At 47.8% G+C, this 19,576-nt stretch overlaps 5 protein-coding genes across 5 annotated transcripts; 3 read left to right on the top strand and 2 right to left on the bottom strand.

Annotated features, from left to right (window-relative positions):
• Nucleotides 1–38: 38 nt before the first annotated feature.
• DFL_000862 (uncharacterized protein) lies at nucleotides 39–1,163 on the top strand (the record flags this gene model as incomplete). The annotated part of the gene is made up of 1 exon (XM_067638377.1): nucleotides 39–1,163. One exon carries the CDS (start codon nucleotides 39–41, stop codon nucleotides 1,161–1,163), a length of 1,125 nt encoding a protein of 374 aa, XP_067495418.1.
• A 1,182-nt stretch (nucleotides 1,164–2,345) lies between these two features.
• Nucleotides 2,346–7,385, bottom strand: DFL_000861 (uncharacterized protein; the record flags this gene model as incomplete). The annotated part of the gene is made up of 18 exons (XM_067638365.1): nucleotides 2,346–2,976; nucleotides 3,038–3,193; nucleotides 3,259–3,541; nucleotides 3,595–3,686; nucleotides 3,742–4,034; nucleotides 4,102–4,286; nucleotides 4,342–4,479; nucleotides 4,530–4,627; nucleotides 4,681–4,749; nucleotides 4,804–5,465; nucleotides 5,518–5,789; nucleotides 5,864–6,019; nucleotides 6,074–6,174; nucleotides 6,242–6,336; nucleotides 6,403–6,520; nucleotides 6,589–6,947; nucleotides 7,118–7,260; nucleotides 7,346–7,385. The coding sequence occupies 18 exons, from the start codon at nucleotides 7,383–7,385 to the stop codon at nucleotides 2,346–2,348; spliced, it is 3,891 nt and encodes a 1,296-aa protein (XP_067495417.1).
• Nucleotides 7,386–10,621: 3,236 nt separating this feature from the next.
• DFL_000860 (uncharacterized protein) lies at nucleotides 10,622–12,283 on the top strand (the record flags this gene model as incomplete). The annotated part of the gene is made up of 5 exons (XM_067638354.1): nucleotides 10,622–10,907; nucleotides 10,962–11,153; nucleotides 11,277–11,371; nucleotides 11,426–11,755; nucleotides 11,816–12,283. 5 exons carry the CDS (start codon nucleotides 10,622–10,624, stop codon nucleotides 12,281–12,283), a joined length of 1,371 nt encoding a protein of 456 aa, XP_067495416.1.
• A 1,739-nt stretch (nucleotides 12,284–14,022) lies between these two features.
• On the top strand, nucleotides 14,023–16,120 carry DFL_000859 (uncharacterized protein; the record flags this gene model as incomplete). The annotated part of the gene is made up of 2 exons (XM_067638342.1): nucleotides 14,023–14,187; nucleotides 14,369–16,120. 2 exons carry the CDS (start codon nucleotides 14,023–14,025, stop codon nucleotides 16,118–16,120), a joined length of 1,917 nt encoding a protein of 638 aa, XP_067495415.1.
• Nucleotides 16,121–17,197: 1,077 nt separating this feature from the next.
• On the bottom strand, nucleotides 17,198–18,406 carry DFL_000858 (uncharacterized protein; the record flags this gene model as incomplete). The annotated part of the gene is made up of 2 exons (XM_067638331.1): nucleotides 17,198–18,306; nucleotides 18,382–18,406. 2 exons carry the CDS (start codon nucleotides 18,404–18,406, stop codon nucleotides 17,198–17,200), a joined length of 1,134 nt encoding a protein of 377 aa, XP_067495414.1.
• Nucleotides 18,407–19,576: the final 1,170 nt, after the last annotated feature.

The following is a 19,576-nucleotide window of genomic DNA, read 5'->3' as shown; positions in this document are numbered from 1 at the left end:
CCTGGGAACCTTCTCTTCCCAGCAAGACCCAAGCTACGATGCACATGGCTCAACAGCCTATTCAGAACGGAAACCTGGCCCCAGGTGCAGGCGCGGGCATGGCACCTCTCTCCTCTTCCCCCTCACATCACCCAACATTACCATGGTCCAACGGCATTCCATCGCCTCCTCGCATTCTCGTCCCGCCTCCAACTCTCATCAACGATCCCGCCAGTCGTGGTGGAAGACCCGGCACCAGACAGCCCTTAAACTATGGCGCACCACCCAATGGCATCAGCCTCAGTAGCTCCCAGCTACTTGCCAATTCCGGGATCCTTCCTACTACTCTCCAAGATTGGCGATACGAATCTCGTCGTGAAGCCCAGCAGATCCTTCCACACCTTTATCTAGGCCCTGTCTCCGCTGCAAAGGATCTGGCTTATCTCCGACGCGAAAACATCACTCTTCTTATCGCCGTTCGAAACAATGTTACCGCTCGACATCGTCTCTTAAATGCTTACAACGAGATTGCCAAGGATCCAGAGCTTAAAGCTCGCATTCGCTTCGAATCAGTCGATGTCTCGGGGAACCAAGAGCTTATCGCTTCGTTCCCGATCGCATCGAAATTAGTCGACGATCACCTCTACAACAATGCCCCTCTAGGCTTCATCCGACGTAAACCAAATGGTCTCCCAGAGCAACCTCCAAACCCAGGAAAGACCCTGATATACTGCGAGTCCGGCAACGAACGTAGCGCTGCTGTTGCTGCTGCTTACATCATGCAGCACATCAACTGCACTGCCGTTCAAGCAATCCAGGTCATCCAGGGTCGCAGATTCTGCGTCTGCTTCGACGATTCGATGAAGTATCTTCTCACCGGGTATGAGCCAATCTGGATGGCGAGACGTGACGTTGAAATCCAGCAGCTCACCGCTGCTGCTGCCGCCGCCGCTACCCAACATCTCAACGCCATATTCGGTAGAGCCCCACAGGAATCCGGAACCACAGTGAAGAAATCAAAGAGAGGCATCGAGGAGGCTTATGACGATGAAGACATGTCTGGCGGCGACGCCTCAATGCTCACAGATCTCGACGCGGCTAGGTTCGAGAAGAGAGAGGGTACTGCTCCATTCTCAGATTCCCAGGCCTCAGCAATGTCACTCGACGATGCAATGGATGTCTAAGTGTTCTCTAAGGCCTTCTGTTACTTTTTCTAACCATTCTATTCACGTGGTTCCTTTTTTCCTTTATCATTACTATTACCGGGAACCGGATAAATCCTTTCTTAATAAAAAGTCAAGTTGGGAGTTTCATGGGGCCCTATGGTTACTTACGCTTTATGCCTTAGGTAGCTTGCTTTAACTCTGAAGGGACTTTTTTTTTTGCTCCCACCGTTTTTTTTACTGGAACCAAAACTTCAAACTTTATGAATTTTATGAATCCCTTCCTTGCATCACTATACCCACCTCTCGTGTTTCGTTTTTACTTCTTTGTTGTACCCCGGGGCCTTCTTGATCTGTGTATAGCGAAAGAACATTACTCTATGGTACTTACATCACTGTTCTTCTATTGTCAATAAACGAACATTATCGTTTTTCTAGCCACGCATCATCCTGATTAATAGCGGATAACCTCAACCCCCTCTTTGGTTTACTCGGTCTTCTTTTTTTTCTTATTTCCTCTTTTTTTTCTGGAGAGGGGTTTGTTATGGGAGGAGTTTGGTGGACATTTGGTTTCATTATTTTTTTATTTTTCTTCTTCAAAGAAGATGAATTGTTTCAATATAAAAGCAAACGGGGGAGTTGGTCGGGAACGTACGAAAAATCGATCGATCAAGGCTTGTATTTGCTATTTTCTTCTTCTTCTCTCCAACTAACAAAAAGTAACAGACCAGTGAAGTTACCATCTTCATGTATCGTCTGATTCAACACCATCGAAATTTCCCACCTTAAACCTCCAAAACTAAGCACCTAAAGAATAAAGACTCCTGAGTAGTATAGTCCCGTGAACATACGAACTTTTATCTCTGTATACTTTATATATATATGATTCTAGTTAAAGGTTATCTCTAATGTAAAAGACACCGAAATGCAATTTCCACGCTTTCTGAAAAACGGACGGAATGAAAAAGGAGGCTGAAAGGAAAGAAAGAAAGAAAAGGTCTATAGAAAACGGCAGGACCAATGCAATGAATGCAGAGGCGTCCGTCAGAAGCGAAAGAATTATCAGCAAGAACCAATCACCGCCCAGAGCGAGAAGACCAAGATCCCAAACGGGTCCTAATATGTATTAACAGTTAACTGGACTGCTGTTGCTGTTGCGAGGGAGAGGGCCGCATGTGATATGTATTAAAACTCCATCCCACTTCAGAGCACAACCCCTCCCAAGACCCCCTTCAAATACTCCACCACCACATCCTCGAGCCCCCTATCATTCCTAAGCACCACCTCCACTCCAGCAGACTTATAAACCGCAAACACCAAATCCTCAAAGACTTCCCTATCCCTCATAGCCTCTTTCAACCATCCACCATCGCTGCTCTTCAAAGCATCAGCCAATAACCCCCCACTAACATGCTTCAAACTCCCTTCCTTCATCATCTCGACCTCTCTATGATCGAGTGGTTTACTCTTCCCGGCCGAATACGCAACTTTAACATAACACCTCTGTAAATATGCCAGTAGCTCCGTCGCCTCTTCGTTCAGGATCGTAAATTGGTATATGGCACCGTCGAAACATGTACCAATGATATCGGCATTCGGATTGATAATCCCCGGTAACTCCAAATTCCTTGCCCTCCATGGCGCTCGAAGATCCCCCATTCGTAAACTGGCAATACTATTTGGCAAGTGGGCTTCGAAGACTCGGGTTAAGCATGTCGTTATTCGGGATTCGTTGGGCATCCAGAGACCGACGATACCTTCGTCGCGGTCAGCGGCTACGAAGAAGTTTCCTTCTACACGTAGATGACTACGGCCGGCTCTTTCTCTATCGTCACTACAAAAAGGTGTTAGACAAAACTTTATCTTTTACGTTTTCATAGATTAAAAGAAGATACCTATAAATACGCTCTAGAGACGGCGAAGGGTCCTCCTTAACGCGGTATATTGCTAGTGCGTCCATAGTGCTCGATACAGATATCGTCCGATCTTCATCTCGTGTGGTAATCTGAAGTGGTGTGGAGTCCACATTTTGAACCGTTTGGTTCTCGAATCTAAATCGCCCTCCCCGTCAGAACAATTCCACTAGGTGAAGTATTACAGAGGACTCGCCACTTACTTCCATTGACCCGCAGCATTACGAACCAAGTCGATCTTCGAAAGCGTCTTCTCCGTTCCATATATCACTGAAGCCTCGCCATAAGTCGCCAACGAATGCACCGGCTCAGGACACAAAATCTGATTCCGCTTTCGAATTTCAAGTTTCCTTTCCGTACCGGATTTGACATATCTTAAAGAAAGAACCACAACTCGACCCTTGCGGGGAGACTTTTCTGTAATTCCGTAACTTGTGCCGACGAGGATGCAATTCCACGATAGAGCTTTGTCCGGGAAAGTCCAGTCTGTAGAGGTGAGGTTTAGTATAGTCGATAGAAGGGTGTCGATTAAAACTTACTGCAAAGACAATGGATTTTCTCATCTTTCTTATTGAAGATTAGTTCATCATACTTCGCATCCCTCAGCTCCCGAGGTGCCTGGGATTTCCCACTAAACAATCTTCATTAGAACGATGTAGATTCAGACCAAGATATCCAATACTCACGTCTTTGGATCGAGGAACAAAATGGTGGCACGCGGCGACTTCGGACCCCTTCCGTTTTCCAAACTCGAAGACTCATACGACGCCTGATGGCATACCACCGCCAACAAATCTTCCTTTTCATTGTAAATTATTCTGGATGGGGTTTCTTTTAGTTCCAGTTGCCTTGTGCATATCGTTGGCATTCGGCTGGTCATTGCGACCATTATCGAAGAATCTGTCGCACAGATAATAGGATCCGGGAATTGTGTAGACCTGAAATCATGGCTGAGATGGCAAAATGCTTCAATTGAGGGCTAAGGATTTCGAAATCGTGTCAGTACTCCGAGTACGTTTCAACAAGAAGCTTCACCAGATAGTTACCTCAACTGTCTGATTGAAAACAACAGACGAAACCACCAACTCGGACCCCTCGATACTCAATTGGAAAAGTGAGTAAGTCGAATGAGCGAGAGCTTTGTCGGTAGTATCATCCCTCGTAGAGAGAATCACCGGCAGTCTTCCAACCTTGACCCTCTTTAAAGGATTGAACTCTAGGGTTTCAGTATCTAAAAACAGTTAGGCTCTCCCATATCGTACCAGATTCAATGGTGTAAATATTACCTATCTCGCCATAAAATACATATCCGTTTCGAAGACCGCATAGCAAAAATGTCTCCCCGCCCGATTCCAGAAGACAGACGGACTCACAAACCGGGGATTGGGCTTGTGTACAGTTAGGATCCCCATCGAGCTCAGTTGCTTGAATAACTGTTAGCAGAGGTTATATATTCGATGAGAAGTCCACTTACTAGAGATCTGAGCTCGCGGGAAAAGAACACCGTACGAATTGAGCTCGTAAAGATTCAATGTCGCACCCGCAGCCTCGACTAAGAGTCCTTTTTTCCCGCTGAAGGTTGTATTAGTAAAAACCCCGACGCCTCGCATTCCACATGTACTTACAGGGTCAAGAAATTGAGATAGGTCGGCTGAGACGATATTTCAAGAGGTTCTCCTCGTTTCTTAAGAAATCTGAAAAACACCGGTCAGCCGGTATTCATCCCTCAATACTCAATACCCACTCACTTCTCCTGATCGCCATCCGATACCGGCTGCAGTTCCATGTTCCACAACTGATACCCGGGTCCCGATTTCAGGACCAACACCACCGTATCGTCTTGCAGGGCAGCCGCGATGATACTGTGGCCAGGTGGACAATCCCACTCCTGTCGTGGAGAAGGCACTTGAACATCTGCTTCGACATCCGCTTCGTTAAGCGTAGTCGAATAAACGCCTTCAGTAGTAACCTGAACAGCACGCCCCTTTATAACCGCAGCCGTCAATGTCTTAACATTATCCCCGGTCCTGAGAGAAATAACATCGGCGGCATCGCTGGCATCCAGTGTCTTATACGGTAGATACCACAAGCTCGTCCCAAGGACCAGGCAAAGCAGTACAAAACATCCCGTCCCTGCACTCCCCGGAAGAGGTATCACCTTCGTTACAGGCTCGTGATGCTCAATAGCGGTTGCAGGTCGACATTCGATCCCGTGGCGAACTTCGGCAACAGCGCCATGCTCCCCAAACCCCGTGCATGCGTACAATCGACCTCTTGAGGCGGAAAGGTTGCTTCGATCGGCAGTTTTCAAGTCCAGGATATCCATATCGAACATCGGGGACCAGTTGAAAATTTCCTGAATGAAGAGCGGGTCTCTATTCGACGGTGTATTCGGCCTCTTAGGCGTGATCTATACACCCATCAGTATATAACCTAAAACCGTCAAGTTGGAAAAATCCCACCATGTAAGTACCGCCTGCACTCCCTTCACCAGCTGCCACCAAAAGATCGCTGCTAGTTGGCGTTCGAATTTCATGGAACGCGAGAGCCGTTCCCACCGCCCCGGCCAACTTTCCAGATTGCACAGTCTCAATATTCGGCCCGTAGCTACCATGGCTGTGATTGACGTATATCCAGAAGAGTTCGCCATTTTCCTTAACGACATAGAAATCGTCGTTTCTTTGTGCATAATCTGCATTTCGATGTGGCCTCGCCCACGCGGTGACTAAATTCTCTAATCGACGACTATTTAGCAAGGTGGTGGCCGAAGAGCAAAGTAAGAGGTATCCTTCAGGAGGTAGTGCTTACGATCTCTATTGGCAACAATAGGTATAGGGAACTGTTGCCATTTACAGTTACCGTTTGTTATATCGATAGCCTTCCCGACACATATCGAACGTTCACAAATCATAGCAAAAAACGTTGGGATGGTCAAAGGAATGATGTGAAGCGGCAGCCCCCACCCTAGACAAAGGATCAGTCAGAGTGCATATCATTCAATAGGGAACGTTACCGTACTCTCCGGGATTCGAAGTCCATCTTGGCCAAGCTGTGCTGCTCTTGAGAGTGGTTCGGTCGTATTCCATTCGTACAACAGGATTCTTGACTGCCTCAGCTTACTGCCAGATCCTTCGGCATTAGCATCACAGACCCAAAGTAGATGTAATCACTGCATAAAGTGCATACTTCACGAATAAGACCACGAACACAACGAGATTCTCCTCTTTCGCCCGCAAGAACTCGAGGTGAACGATGGTCCCAGGTACCTGAAATGTCTTTTCCTGTATCACACAATTGCTTTTTCTCAGCAGCTGAAAAACACAAATAATGTAAAGAACAAAACGTACATGGCGTAGAGGCATGAAAGGCTGTCCATTCGCCAGCCTCTGTTCCAAACCTGCAGCGTCGTTTGTTTCGTATAGTTTGAAACTGCCCTCCCAAGCACAGACTGCCATAGCCCGAGAGCTGTAAAGAGATGCCTTCTGTTAGTTTCCGTAATTGTGGTCATTCCCATGCCCGATATGAAAACATACAGAGGATCGACGGATATAGCTTTCCCAACATGGCGGGCCTGAGGCAATGTTGGAGAGATTCTTTGAGCTGAGACCACAAATTCGAGTCTGGCTCCGTTCGAGCCGTCGGCGTAGACGAATGCTAGGTCCCCGGATTCCAATGCAATAACCAGAACCTGCTTTGGGACCTTTAAAGAAGCACTTGACGAAGACGGGCGGGGAGTGCTACCGTCCTCTTGCTTAACCTGTTTCAGAAAATCATCATTTTTTCTGAGGTCTATCAGACCTGCAGACCGGATTTTGCAGAAGAAGTCACTCTTAGTAGCCAGAAGCTCAAGATTCAACCGCTTCGACAGATGTCGTATTTCAATATGTCGTTCCTATATCCCCCCACCTCACATAAAACGTTAGCGAGGCCTCGAGATCACGAGGGTGCTTTTTCTCCTCCCTAGAAAAAACACCTGTCAAACGAGAATTTGAACATTTCGATGGTCGAAAAGTTCATGAAAAAAATGAAAAAAATGAAAAAGGCATCGAAGGATCCACGCACCCCAACGAATATAACATATTTGTCGTCCGTATCGCATCGGATGGATGCAGAGAAGATAGAACGAATGACTGGAGACGGAGATAAGCATTGGGATAGCAAGCCGTATTTGGGCCCAGTGTCAAAAGCTATAGGTGGCGGGTTGGCTGTTTCCCTTATCCTTCAGTCGACAGTCCGTTATAAACCTCAAGAGTAAAAAAAAAAAGTCACTCTTTTGAGCAGTGTAATCACCTTCGTTATTTGCAGCACGTAGTAGAACGGTATCCTCCATCAGCGTGATCAAGGGCGGAGAAGGTACCTTCCCTGTCTCCGGGATATTTCAGGAATACAGTAGACAACTGAGAGTTAGATCTGATGAGTGATCTTTAGGGTGTGAAGGTGGGCTCTCGAGCTGCCTTGGCTTTGCAATTGGTGTTTCTAGCCAAAGAAGGAGCTGTCGCTCGTTGGAGTGTTGTTGCGTTTTAATATCTGCTAAATTCAAATCACATAGCCCTTTAAGCAGCAGCTTAGAGTATAGCGTTGACGTCAGGATCAAACAGCGACTGGGGGCAAGAAGTTGATGTAGGAATTCGGAGGTGAAGATCGTGAGGGCGGAAATATCTCGAGCTGGTCTGGTACCTCATAGCCAGAGTATGTGAGGGTCGCCACCAAGCTTGTAAGTCAATGGGACATGGAAAACCTTACGCTGCACCCGTTAGCTCCTCGAAGATGTCCGAAAAAATGGTTCAAAACTGTAGCCATGTGAGTAACAGAACGGAAGAAACCCATTTCGAACAGTGCAGTACAGCGGACTGACCTGGCTTAGATCGTTCGACCATCGCTTGCCTGCTCCCTCCCTCATGGCAATGCAGTGCAGCGGTAGTGGTGGTAGTGGTGGAGAATTGCTCGTCATACCAGCCCTTCGTCTTCACATTTGATATTTGCTTTTAAAGGTTAACGGATGTGATCAACGTTTGCCATATAACGTCCCGAACTATTACAGATTCTCGTCGGCTCCGTTGAAAGGACCCCGCCGACTAGGCTAGTTCTAAGGCTTGTTGGGCCTCGCAATCTATAGCTAGTTCGTATAGGTTGAATACAGCGTAAGTTTCTAGCGTATGCAATATACGCGACTCGAAAGGTTTAAGAACCTGACCCCCCTCCTATTTCAAGTCAATGCCTAATCAAGCCCGCCAATACCAAGAGGTACTCAAAGATACCTTCTACCGCAGTCGTAACACTGTCTAGGCGATTTAGGGAATAGGCTTGGTTGGAAATTTATAACGATACCCACCCAGCGCCTTGTTGGATGTATCTGAAGTCGCAACAGGCACCGGTGGAACCAATCGCGGCTGCAGCTAGCAATTACCCTTATAACGGTTTCCTTCCTGGGTATCCTGGCAACAATGATCAATGCCTAGTGCCGTAGGTAGCCAGAGCGATTTCTCCTACGGAAAAGTGTAGTTAATCAATATCTAGATGCCTGTGCATTATTCTGGGCATTAATATTGCATTGGACCACCGACTTTACATCTGGTTTTGATTAGTGCCCTGCACCAGTCCAGGAGAAACAAAAAAAAACTCGTAACGTATCTTGCACGCCACCCTTGTGTCTGTGTTTCAGTAGTCCATCATAGGCGCCATGAGCTTTACTCTACATATGGGAGAATATAACCGGTTGTTATTGATAAGATATGGAAGCCATTGCTTCCTCTGCCTGGTTCGGATCCCAATCCTGCGCTTCCCATTCGCCCGTTAGGCCCAAGAAACCTGGAAATCCGATGCAAGACTCGGTCCGAAGGAATATGGCAGTAATAATGTGTAACACGAGGCAAGCGGGTTAGCAATCGCTGTATCATAAAACCACACTCCAACACCTCGACAATGTTCCGGTATCACATTTTTTTTGGCATCTGTCACTGGAAATCGTCAAGCTAAGAGTTATAGTTGATTCTTATATGTTATCGCTAATGCCTGGCATATTATCAGTCCGAAGACACTTCAAAGAATTTTAATTGGCCAGAACGGATCGATTTGCTGCAGCTATATCACGAGGTTGTAGTGTGATAGGAAAGCTCCTTTTGTCAAGGAAGCAATGCAATTGACAGGAAACGCAATGCGCGATAGCAGGATCATGAATCACCTCACGAACCTCGACATCGAACAATTCAGGAAGTATTTTCATCCGATCTAGACTGCGGACCGCCTGTCGCATTCGAAGCCTCTTGGCAACCGACGGATAATAAATTTTGCGTCTCCAGTCATTTATAATGCGAAACCAATGACATGGGTCCATAGAAGGACATTATTACCTGCAGAAGAAGAGTCGATATTGGTGACACGGCATGGGGATTCGAGAATGGGATTAGACGAAAGTCTCCCTCGTGACTTTTTTGACACATCCTTAACTTTAGGGTGTGGATGGTTCCCCGTTCGTGTATGCAGGATCCTTTGGTATCATGAGGACACCTTCAAGACATATGTTAAGCAATAAGGTACGGCCTGGCACGAAGCCGAACCCAAAGCCTGCACCCTTCTGCATTTTCACCTATCGAAATTTTTTGCACAAAACCCCGCGTGTGCCGCCCTCACGCAGGTCTCAGCTCGAGTCGCCCATCGAACTACTTTGAATCGCGATTCTGCCCAAGATTGTTGAATCCCTTCACTGAAAGAGAGAGATTTTTTTTTATATTTTATATTTTTTTTTTTCACTTTAGATCAAAGAGTGGTAGTCAATCGCTTTCCATGTTGTACCTGTAGTCTGGAAAATCCCGCGTGTTCACGAGCTACTCATCTAGTTTCTCGAGAACACAATTGTGCAAAGAGAGCTCTCCGCGGGAGCAGGGTATGAGTGACGATAGGTTGAACCCAGAGGAACCTTTCGATACTTCAATGCACCATGGGTGGCGCTGGGCTCAATCACACTAGGCCGTCAGTATAATTCCTTGGCTCCCACTCGATCCTCTCGCTTGCAGGAAGCGATCCGTAGCTGATCTAAAGTGTCTTCCTAACCCAGGTTAGAATCCTGTCATATTCGCTGGAAGGTGGGCATTGATTATATAATCTCGATAATGGACTCGATAGCCGTACTTCCAGCGAATGACTGCGTGTGTATCGAAGTGATCCCTGGAAAGGAATTTGCCGTCAATCAGGTTTTTTGCAAACATACAAATTTGCCACAGGCAAGGAAACGTTCGAACTGGTGATGGTTGTTTCGGAGTTATCCATGGCATAAACTCAAGAACTTGGAGGTTGTGAGCTTTGGAGATTTGGTAGAAAATCACGTGCACATCGGTCGAGTCTTGGTATGCATGTCATAGCGTCATAGAAGTGAAGGTGGCGTATCAGCACGTGTCTCGACCCGTCTACGTGCTAAAACTTCAACGTCGTCGTTAGTACGGAAGAGGGCATCGAGACGTCCGACCTAATTATCCGGTGCCTGGGTTCACGTCAGCCATACACAGGTTTCGTGGGGCCTATAGCATACCTTTATTAACTAGCGCAGGCCTGGCAGAGGCACAGAGCACCATGTCCGACGAAATTAAAGACGAACCAAGCAGCCCGGAGGCGAATGCGGATGGTGACATCGACGAGAAGGCAAAGCTGGAAGAAGACGAGTCATCACCGATAGCTGGAGATCCGATAATACCGAAGGGAGAAGACGACGATCAAGGTGAAGATGTTGATAAGGATGCAAAAGAGTTGAAGCTGGACACATTGCGCGCTACGTGCGACGCGAAGGAGCGGGATGAGATAGCAGCACAAGCACTTTCAAAGCACGGTCTTGTGAATGATGAGATGAGAAAAAGAGCTTGTAAGGCCACCATTGGATAGAAGAGTTATCTATTCAAAGCTAATTGTATTGTAGGGCCCATCCTATTAGGCTACGATCCTTCGGTAATAAAAACGGAACTCGAAGACGCTAAAGTAAAACTCGAAAATGACAAAGTCATATTGCAAGACTACCTCGGTCGGGTCCCGTATACAGAACTACCCCCACACCGCGATGAGGAACAGGTGGCGTTAGATGTCAACAGGTCCTTCGTCTACTACCCATCTGGTAAGCTTGGAGAACACGCCTGGAGGTTTTTCACGGGAGGCAGTTTGCTCATATGCCGCAGATGACGGACACCTCTATCGTCTCCTTGGACACCTGTTAATTTCTGTTGCTGGGTAAATACAGGTCTTACATCTGAAGAGATGGATGTTCAGAAGCAGGAACTTCAGGACCTCATAGTGGAAGTGCTGCGACGGCACCCTTTCCTATGCTACTTCCAAGTATGTCATCCGCACCCGTTATATCTCCAGCCAGGGTCAAGCTAATCGATGTAGGGATTCCACGATATCTGCCAAGTGATATTACTAGTTCTTGGTCCCACGCTTGCCCCGTTGGCTGTCGAGTACATGTCATTGCTCAGGATCCGAGACTTCATGCTTCCAGCACTGGGGCCGGCGCTCTGGCACTTGAAGTTGTTGCATCCGATATTATTTGCAGCGGATGAGAAACTATGTCGCCATCTTTCGACGACACAGCCGTTTTTTGCCCTCGCTGCAACATTAACTCTTTACGCTCACGACATACAAGCATATGGTGACATTGCCCGGCTATTCGATGCATTCTTGGCAGAGTCGCCGATATTCCCTGTATACTTTTTCGCCACGGTATGTTCATTCCCAACAAATTCTACGATCATAGAAAGAGGATCTGATAAACTTTTATAGATTGTGATGTCGCGGCGAGAAGAACTCTTCGACATCCCGGATACCGAGCCGGAAATGCTTCATTCGATACTTTGTAAACTTCCTAAGCCGCTGGATCTGGAAGCCTTAATATCAAAAGCAATCGACCTACAATCCTCTCACCCGCCTCATACTTTGAGAATTTGGAGCAAAGTTCCAACCAGTAGTGTCTTGAAGACCTACAAGGCTCCACTACGGTCAGGCAATAGTGTCTTCAAGGAAAACGTTAGAAGGGACTTGTTACGGGGAGAGGCGCTGTTTAAGAAGCAAGCGAGCCAACTATCGAGAGAGCAGTTCAAGACACAGGTTATGACCAACCTGCAGACACACAAGAGCATGATCGGCTGGACGGTCCTTGCGGGTGTATCCGCAGTAGCACTCGGCTACTACCTTGGCAAGAGAGGGCTGGATACCAAATCGGTCTGGCAGGCCCTGGCCGTAAATTTTTGACAGGTTCTGTTCCGCGATATCGAAGAATATGAGACATATTTCGGCTATGTATATACCCAAGTGGGACGTGCTTGACAAAAAAGAGAGAAACCCCATGCTGATCGGAATGCTCTTCTGTTCACCTTTTCCCTTTCAGAGTCTCGGAATCTAAAATGCAAGCGATGACTGGCAAATAGGAATTGAAGAAAAATTTTGAAGCCTTGTATCTTGTCTGGTAACGAGGTGGGCGGTGCCGGAAAATTGTGGGGAGCTCATCGCACTAGCAAAAGTTTGGATGAAAATTTTTTTCTTCTCGAAGGTCCATAAAGGTGCCATGCGAGGACCGGGTGCTATGCCATGCAGGTATTGGGCCTACATCCTGACCCAGCATGAGCTTTGACGCCAGCTTTTTTTTTTTTTTGCCTGGACAAAACAAAACGGGTAGAACTGCTCGGTTTGGCAGCACCTTGGAATTTTCTGGAGAAGCCGCCGTACATCGGGGGCCGGACCAGAGAACATCCTAATATCGAATACCAGAAGGCACCGATATCAACTACTTACCCATAGCTGAGGCCATATGAAGATATACGAAAACCATAGCGGACAGATACCGATAAAAACGGTCGTGGTCGATGACATTTATATGCACAGGTAACGTTGACTGTCGAATCTTCTCCCGCAACGTATGCCTGCATGGACCACGACGGACCAGATCAGTACCAAGAAGAGGGTCTGAGTGGTGGGCTCAAACATAACCTCCCAAATTTCCTCGCTTGAGTTTCAAGCTGCCGGGCGGCGTCCATGGGCTCGATTTGATAAAAAAAATTTTTGCAGGCTGTTGCGGGTTATATCCGATTTTATGCATTTGTGATATAGGTATTCTTAGAATAGAAATAGAGATATTTACCGGGACTTGTTCTAAAAGTTATCAACAATTCTTTTCTCACTTACTTATCTTGTCATTCCAACGAGGGTGGGATTTGTAGCATTTATGGATCCGGTCTCGCCATTTGGAACTACCTCAGAGTTGTACTTGTGACCTCAAAAACCCCCACCATTATACACAGCATAGGACTAGTACTAGTCTATTCGGACTGGAGCTAGGGAATCGAAGAAAGAAAAGAAAACAGAGCCCGCCTCAATCATTATCCACTTTCTCTCTCTTCCTTTGTTCAACCCCAACATCATATTCTATTGCGTTCGACACTCGATAATTTATAATTAATTTCAAGGGAAACGGCACCAGAACTGACACTGGCCTGATCAACATTTGATCTTTGATATCTCTATTTCTTTTTTTCTTGGGCGGGGAGTGGTAATGAAGGATTGAAGGACTGCGTACATACTTGCAGGATTGGATTCAACCAAATCTCCCTTCTTTCGGCCGGCCTTCCTCTGATTCTATTGCCACTTCCAAGGCTCTCAACCCAACCCGGGTCAGGTCAGGTCAACCCAGTTCAGGTCCCAGACGAAGGAAACATAACTGCCTTTTCCAAACAGCCTGCCACCTAACCCACTTATCTATCCTTCCCTCCCGGATAACCACTGTATTATACTATATCGTACCGTACCATAAAACCCTCTGGCTTCGCACAATTTGTCTCCGGCCGGTCAATCTGTATCTGCTTCTTTCCTGCCTCCAAGACCGCTAGAGAGGCTACAATCGCGGAACCTCTGACGGCATGCCGTTAGTCTACAACACACACCCGAGTCCACCAGCGCCTGCATCCGTCCCCGCTGGTGGGCCCCATCCTCAGCATATGCACTTTGTCACCGAACACAGAGAAAACGCTCCTATCGTCACTTCGGACTTCGATAGAGAACCCGGCCGGAATAACACCGAGAATGCACCAAAGGACCGAGCGGAACTCATCAGGCGGTTGAAGGCCAGAAATGAGACTCGCATTTGGTCGTTGAATACCAATGTGGGTCCTTTTTTCCAAGTGTATTGTTCATTTTTTTACTTTATTTTTTTTATCCTATTCTATTCTGTGTCATTTTTATTTTTTAGCCACGGCCTTCTTACGACGTTTGGATTCGTTTGGAGTTGAAGAATAACAATTCGAGGTGCTTTGCTAACATTGGCGGTTCGTCTTGATTCCGTAGAACCTCGAGATAGACCCGAAGTCGGACGCTCAAGAGACCGAAGATCGAAATGGCCCACAATCAGCGCTGCATTCCGGCGTATTCGCTCCCGACAGTCGACAACTCCAGCACCCTCCTTCGCCCGTCAATCCTCACTTCCACAATCCCTTCTGCAACCCTCGAAATCAACACGCCGAGGTTGCACCGGCGATCCACCACGGTCCTCTGTTCCCGTACGGACAGGAAAACCAAGGTCGAACGGGTCGTTCGAGGGCACAGTCGCTCTCCGGCTACGTCCTCAAACACCCCACTTCGCCGCTTGCCCTGAACTCGTCGCAGACTGAGACGGACAGCATCGATGAGTTTACCAACCCTATCGACATTTTGGACGCCCCACTTCGTACCCGCCGAGCCTCACTCGTACCGTCCATTTCTTCGTTGCACTCGTCGCAATCCCCTGCACCGCCTTCGTACTCCCGACACCCATCCCGCCGTTCGATATCCGATAACTGGTATGATTCCTTCCAAATCGCTCCCTCTCATTCCCGACAATCATCCAGGCGACTATCATTCGGTGTGGGACTGGGCAGCGACCTCCCCGTCGGGTCGTTCGTCGGATCGTATGAAGAATCCATTCTTAACGGCCGTATGTCAACTACACCTTCCAAGCCGCTACAATTCCTCGCACAAATCGGTGTCCTAGGTCTCGGGAAATGCAAGGCGTCCTTGAAATGCCCTACCCACGTTACGATCCCGTTCCCGGCATACTTTTACTCCGTGGGAGACTACGACAGTCCGTCGCCTTACGTCGGTCAAATTGATCTTGACACCGCTTTGCAGAACCCCGCAAAGCCGTCCAAAAGTTTCCCGGAGGGTGGATATCGTATCCCTCCTCGCGGACAACTCCAGATCATCATAAAGAATCCGAACAAAACGGCTGTGAAGTTATTCCTGGTTCCGTACGACCTAACGGATATGAAAGTTGGCCAGAAGACGTTTATTCGTCAGAAGGCATATTCCGCAGACGCCTACATCGATACTCTTACAAAGCCAGGTGCTGTACCGATGACACCGGTCACGGCCCAAAAGATGAAGGATAAAGAACGGGAAGCCTTACGGTATCTTATCCATTTACACCTGTGTTGCCCATCGAAAGGCCGGTACTACCTCCATCGAAACATCAGATTGGTATTCGCGAACCGAGTCCCCGACGGCAAGGAGAAACTTCGAAATGAACTCCATCAACCGGAACCGAAGTATTCGCCGTATAAACCGGGTGCCGATTCACTATCCACCCCGCGAAGGCGGAGGGGTAGTAGTATATCATTCAGCCTTGCAGCTGAGGAATTCATGTTGAATGATGAAAATGCGAGGCAGCGGATGAATAACTTTAAGTTCGGAGGGCCGATGGCTGCAGCTTGTTCCGCGGTTGCCGATAAGGATGAAGATGAGATCTCGAGTCATACGACTGTTATCGCTAGGCGCGGGGGTCAAGGGTCGAATGTCAACGGAGGGAGCGATGTTGAGGTTAGAGATGAGGATGGAGATGTGTCGATGGGAGATGATGGGACCAGCACCGTTACTTGCGGGTCATGGGATAAACTTAATGTTTATTCGATGGCGGGTAACAGGAGTGACAACAGTCCGCATCATGGGTTGTTAGCCATGAAGTTAAAGGGAGTTCAACAGGAGAGGGAAGGGTTAAAGAGGAAGAGCTGCGAGATGGGAGGATGTGGGGAGGGTGAGCCTCTGGAGAAGAAACCGGATATATGAAGGTAAGTGGCGTTCTTTTTTCTAAACATGTCACCTCTGTCATTTGGATTCCCGCTCTTCTGCTTTTTTTTGCTTTCCGGGTCGGAACGTCGATGCGATAGGTTTGGGTGATGGTTCAGCGCGGCTCTTGTTATGGGAATAGGTAACGTTCTATTTGGGAGATCGGGGAAGGTGAGGGTTGTTTGAGTTAACTCCTACATTTTTTTTTCTTTCTCTTTTCTTTGGGGGTCTTATTCTTCTTCGCTTCTCTTCGAGCAAAAAAATAGCGACGCAAAATATGCATACGATACTTCGATATCTATTTGGGAGTTTTACTTTTTTACCTAGATGGGGATCTTTTTATACTCGCTCGTTTCCTTGTATTATATCCGAGTATTCACCGGTGTTGTTTCTACGTACTGGCTGGCTGGCTTTTGAATTTTAATGTTGATAGATCTCCATGTTCTCTTCTCATTTGTCGATCTGGGCCTTTTTTTTCTTCGCTCCGTTCATACCATTCATCGTTCTGGCGAAATTACTTTTTTTACTTTTATGTTTTTTATTCTTAAGCTTTATACTATCAAAACCGATATATAAAAAAAAGGTCCTTTCTTATTTGTATTTCACAGCCTATATATTTTTGGCGGTAGATTTCCTTTGGCTGTTCGGATGGATTGATATCGCCCTTCCTTTGAGTCGACGGCTGTGGTATAAGTACCGAAACGTATAGAAACGAGTTCACGATGTTTCTTTATGCCTCCGATGGGAACCGCTGGCTTTGTAACAGGGTAGGTATTTGGATATGGAGGTACCTTCTCCCCCTTCCGTCTTGAATTCACCCCCCTCTCCGGCTTCGGTATAGGCGTGGTACCATTTTACGAAAAGGAGGAGCTCCCCGTCCGACCAAAAAATATTCACAATCCATTAAACCCCTTCCCTGTGACGTCCGAAAAAAATGAAAAAAATGATACAAGCTCTTCACCCTTCCTCCGAAGCAAACGAAAGTCCGAGAAAAACCCAAAAAATGCCAATCCCGATTCCCAGTAATCGAAACACCCTTGGATAATCAAAACAACCGAAACTTTAAAAGAATATATCTTACATCCTCCCCTCGCCCTCGCTGAACTGACTACCAACCTCACTCCACCCATCCGTATCCCCCACGCTGGAAGCTAGATCGCTCACAAACTCAACCCGATCATCTTCACTTTCCCCTTCGTCGGATCCGATCACGCTGACGGTTCCGGATCCGGAGTGAAGTGATTGAACCGCCAGGAGTTCTTCCTCTTCGTCGTCCTCATCATCGCTGCTGCTTGGAGCTCTGGATGGAGTCCGAGGTTGGATATTTTCGTCTTCGTCGGCGTTGGGGTTATTGGTGACGTCTTCGGTCCATTGTTGGATCGCCCAGTACGGTTGAGAGGTCGAGAATGCAGCATGGGGTTCTTCAACGTCGGACTGCGACTCTTCCTCCTGCGGGGGAGGAAGTGCCACCGTCGCTGGTGTCAAAACTGCCGGTACCGCTGCGACCACCGGTAATACTTCCTCATATTGTGGATGTGAGGGCCTCGGTGGCAACGGTGGCGGTTGGTCGATAACCGTTGGTAAAACGGCAGGTATCATGGGTGGTGCGTCATGGGACATTTCGATTCCTTTTTCGGACATCGCAGGCGGTAGGGTATCCGACGAAGTATCGCTTCCCGGTGATGAGGCCTTCTCGTTGATGTGTTGGTCTGCTGCTTCCACAGTCGCATCGAACAGTACTTGGTTTTCGTCGTCAAAAGGGGAGGGGGAGGAAGCGGAGGGTTTGGCGTTTAATGAGCCGGACTCTGGGTCTTCGGCGGAACCGCGGTAAGGGTAAGGGGGTCTGTATCTGAGTGCGGAGTCGGCTAGGTATGCATCTCTACTTGAACCCTCTGCTTTTTCGTCATCACCACGGAGGGTGATACTATCCGTCGAGTTCCTTCTGGACCTGGTTCGAGAATTCGGTCTGTGGATATGACCGGAGGAGTCGAGTGGTCTGCCGCTGAAAGCCATGGGTTGATGCCGTTGTCTGGGACCACCTTCGGATGGCATGATTTCCTCGGCGAAAGTGTGCATTGCCAAAGAAATCTTGCGACGGGTACGGTCGACGAGTTCTTTGACTTGTTCGCGGTTTTCGTAGACGGTGTACCCGGCTGCGATGAGGACGGCGCACATTATGATGACGCCTGATTTGGCGATGGTGGTGTTAGCTTTATTGATGGGATGAATGGGTTGGTTATAGTAGTGAGGATGGTATGGACCTTTTGCGATAGGTGCGGCAGGCATGATGAAAGATTTAAAAATGCAAGTATACTTAAAAAGTTTTTCTTGTTTGCTGTGATGAGAAATATATCTTGGGTAGAAAAGATGGAGCTGTGGATATCCCGTGGAGATGGTAGGTAAGAATTATGTTAGTGAGATGTGAGGCTAAACTGAGGGGGGGTAGACGTTAGGACATGGGATAGGAGGGGCTCGGAGTCTACGCACCACACAACCGCGCGAACTCCGATCCGCACGCAGTTCAACCAAGCGGGAGGGCCGATGCGGGATTGGAAAGGAAAGGCGAGAGTAGACGACAGGGGAAAAAAAAAACGAAATGAACGGACTCGGACTCGCTGAGAGGCTTGTGGGTTAACGAGAGAGAGGGGTATTTTTTGCGATCGAAACCTGTGGTGAAAGGCTCAAGTGCAGGTCCGTCTGGTGGTGGAGATGGCCCGGACGAGGATGAACGCGAACAACCGAACCGGAACTTTATCGCCACCCTTCTTTCGCTTTAAAACGTCAACAGGCGACGAATAGACGTTCCACGTTTGTGCGTTTGGGGTAAAAAGCGTCGTATGGCGGTTACGAATGCACTTGTAGCAAAGGCAAACCGTTCTTTTCTTTCTGTTTTGTATTGTGACTATTGGGATGTATCTGATAAAACATGTCGTTAGCCTGTGCCAAGTCTGAGCAATTCGAACAGAGAGAGAGATGGGCATGGACATGGACATGGACATGAATCGCATTTCCACTAAAAGGAATGAGGGCGGACGGAGTGTGGGAAATCGAAGCCGGCTTACCAATGCAATGTACACCGAGCAGGTGGAAGATCCTTGAGAGTTGACCAAGGAGAAACATACACAGGAATGCAAGTGTATGTGAGTAAAGAGGTACTCTGTGTAGACAGGCGGATTAACGGGAGGTTGGAAGTGCAACTGCCTAAGTATTAGATCTTCTGGTGTGACTAGCCTCAAAGCAGAGCAAAAACAGCCCATGCTCTCTCCTTGTTGCCCCGCCTTTTGTGGCGATCAAGGGCGGCAAACCGGATCCGATGGAGGGCGGTGGCGCATTCAGAGACGCCGTTGGTTTACATGCAGCCTAAAGCTTAACACAGCCCCGGAGCGCGAAAGGAGTCGATATAAGAAACATCTATCCTTCCTCCCTTCTTTCCTCAGTCGGGGCGAACGACGGCCG

Source organism: Arthrobotrys flagrans, assembly GCF_004000055.1.
Source record: "Arthrobotrys flagrans strain CBS H-5679 chromosome Unknown unitig_15, whole genome shotgun sequence".
Classification (NCBI taxonomy): Eukaryota; Fungi; Ascomycota; class Orbiliomycetes; order Orbiliales; family Orbiliaceae; genus Arthrobotrys; species Arthrobotrys flagrans.
Note: the sequence above shows the minus strand (reverse complement) of the source record. Positions and strands in the feature narration are given on the sequence as shown.